This window comes from Morus notabilis, unplaced genomic scaffold (assembly GCF_000414095.1).
Source record: "Morus notabilis unplaced genomic scaffold, ASM41409v2 Scaffold776, whole genome shotgun sequence".
NCBI classification, from domain to species: Eukaryota; Viridiplantae; Streptophyta; class Magnoliopsida; order Rosales; family Moraceae; genus Morus; species Morus notabilis.
The window spans coordinates 16,909-19,806 of record NW_010366805.1 but is presented as its reverse complement, the minus strand read 5'-3'; the positions used below and the strand labels follow the sequence as shown (position 1 = coordinate 19,806).

General features: G+C 41.8%; 1 protein-coding gene across 1 annotated transcript in view; it reads right to left on the bottom strand.

Moving 5' to 3' along the window:
* LOC21384839 (probable glycosyltransferase STELLO2) overlaps window positions 1-2,519 on the bottom strand; it is a 4,124-nt gene extending 1,605 nt beyond the window's left edge. The window contains exon 1 of the mRNA XM_010111166.2: window positions 627-2,519. Coding sequence (XP_010109468.1) covers window positions 627-2,317 — 1,691 coding nt within the window. The 5' untranslated portion in view covers window positions 2,318-2,519. The remainder of the gene's footprint in view (window positions 1-626) is intronic.
* Window positions 2,520-2,898: the final 379 nt, after the last annotated feature.

Sequence of the window (2,898 nt, the reverse complement as noted above, 5' to 3'; positions counted from 1 at the left end):
CCCCCCCCTTCTCTCTCTATTTTTCACCCACTTTCCCAAACTTGTAGATGATGTAAATAAAAGCTCCTAAAATGTAGCGACAATTCCTTTATTGAATCTACTCTAAACCTTATGATTATTCTTTATAAATTCTTTAAGGCAACTGCAAATCTGCCCTAATCCAAGTCTTTTTAAAGGTGAAAAGAGATTCCAAAGCAACCCATCAATTGTTCACATTGCAACATGTTAGAAATGTCAAGACTCAAAAAGCATTTGCCATTCAAGAAGAGCACGTTATCATCACTTCAGTTGTAGAACTAAAATGTTTCAAAAACCACAGATGAGATGGCCAAAACTAAGCATTAGACTGTAAGGATATGTTTCCTGTCCTATTCATGGCATATATGTAACTAAAGAAGCTTAAAGTTCGTGATTTACCCAGTACCTAGGTTCAAGTTCGAAACTAGACTTTACAAGGACTAACTCACACATCCTTCATCATAATTATCGGTTTCCAGCTACCCAAACCATCATAAAGCAGATAAAATCCAAAAGTTAAAGCCCATCTAAAGCTAAACCTTGTAAATTAAAATAAGAAGACAGCTAAGACTAAGTTAACATCAAAATGCATTATGTAGACAACTTACTTGTATATTTGCTCCAATTGGCCTTCTTCAACAGCAAGATCTTGGCTCTTTTGCCCAGACAAAATAACTACAGTTTTAAATATACGCCCATAAAGCAATCTCCATTCAAGAGCAGTACGATCTACAGGACCATTGCAGAACATAATAAGCACCACATTCCCATAATTCTTCCTCCATCTGATCAAGTTTCCAATTTCAGAAGTCACAGTCCCCGTTTCCTCAACCCCAAGATGAACAGATGGCAACTTTTGAGGGACAAACTCTTTCCGGTCTCCATGGCCAATACTCGCGCGAGGTCGATCTAATTCTAGCGACATTAGCCTTGGCTGTTGGTATCCAACAGCAAGCAAGTCCTGAAGCCAAGCAGCAGTGAACTTTACATCCTTCTCGGTCCAGAATCCTTCTTCCGCCATCGCAAAACTTAAATCCAGTATCTTCTCAAACAATCTATGCTTCCCTGATCTCCAAGAAACCAAAAACTTAGTCAAACGACCTACATTCACATGAAGATCTTTCTCTTCTGAAAACGGGTATGCCTCAGTCCTATCATATCGATGAACTGTGGGGGGATAAACCACAACATAGCCACCAATTTCCCACAGCATCCTCTGCCCCCAGTAACCCCTCAACACATCTGAAGCCATTGAGCTAACAGAAACAGGAAGCATCAAAGCCCAAAACGCCGAAGAATGGTAAATCGTATTGAACGAATTAACAGGCACCATCATACCTTGTGGCAATGCCACTTTTGGAGCTTGGTCATCGAACCTAATGTCAAAGGCTTCCAGCCCCGATTTTCGGGTGAAATAGAACACTGAATCGACATCAGGAAGCCCAATCGAAATACCCTGTTGAATAAACTGCTTCCCACCAAAAATCTCAGTGTAATACTCTTCATGCCCAATTTCACCAGCATTCTCCAATGGCAAGCCCCTAGGCCAAACCGACCTCTGCCCAAAATGGATATAAGGGTTCACAACAGTCCTATTAGGGTTCTCATGGCTATACTGCAAAATCGTCTCTTGCCTAGCACCCTCTCCCACCAACTTCACATCAAAATGCTTCCCCAAATCCCCTTCGATCACGTCGCCGCGATCGTCGGCGTCGAAGATCTTCTTCGCACCGTGCTGAATAGCAAACAAATACCCAACACTCTTCCTAACATACGAATCATAAGGAACATAATCCAAAACTCGGAAACCTAATTTAGCTTGTTCATCTAGAGAGAGAAAGATCGCACCTTTCAGCCCCCAATCGGCCGGCGTTTTCGAATTCCCGATCGCCAGCACCTGCCATCCCTTGATCTTCAACATCCCCCGCAGCGAATCCGTCGGATAATCCGAAACCGACACCACGATCCACCTCTCCGCCCGGAAATTCACGTACGGAGAGCTATTATCGGCGATCGGCGGGATCGAATTCCAGTTCACTTTCGGAAACTTGATCGTCTCGATCGCCTGCGCCTGGCTCTCGAAGCAGAGCAGCGCCGCGGTATCGCCGACGTTCCGGAGGAAGAACAGCGCCGCGACGGTGCCGATCAGGACGACGACGGCGAAGATTTTGTAGAGATTCTCCGACAACCATGCCGAGAAATCTAGGGATTCGGGCTCCGAGAATCGAGTGGGCAAACTCCTGATCCGAGACTGAGATTGCTTTGGAGACTTGGGAATCGCACGGTCCTGAACCAACATTTCCCAAATCCCAAAAATCAAAAATCAAAATCCCTAGATTTTCTCTCCGTTTTCTTAGCTCAGATTCAAATATAGCAAAAATGGCAAAATTCTCTGCACAAGAAATGCGGGAAGAGAAGAGAACTGAGGAAGTCTTAACTCTGAAGTGTTTTTGTCAGTATGTTTTTCTGTTAATAATATCATTTCTTTTCTTTTTCTTTTTTGGCTTTTTGTTTTAGTTTGATGTTTATTTTTTATTTTTTTATTTTTTTAATTTTCGGTTGATTTGTTTTGCCGACAAGTTTCTGGTGAGGGAGATGAAGAAGAGTTGGTTGGATTATTGCTTGGGATTGAATATAACTGCTGTGCTACTTGCCGTTTGGTGGGGCTTCACTGTCTTCATACTTCTCTTCTTCTGCCAATCTGCATTTCCTTTCTTTTTTTTGTTTTTTTTTTTTTAAATTATTCATTTGCTTATTTGGATTTGGATTATTGCTTTTTCTTTTCTTTTTTTGTTTGATTCTTCTGCAAGAAAGGGAATCAAAGTGGAGAAGTGGATTGATTGTGTAATGTTTTCGTCTAGTTTAATATTATTGTAATAA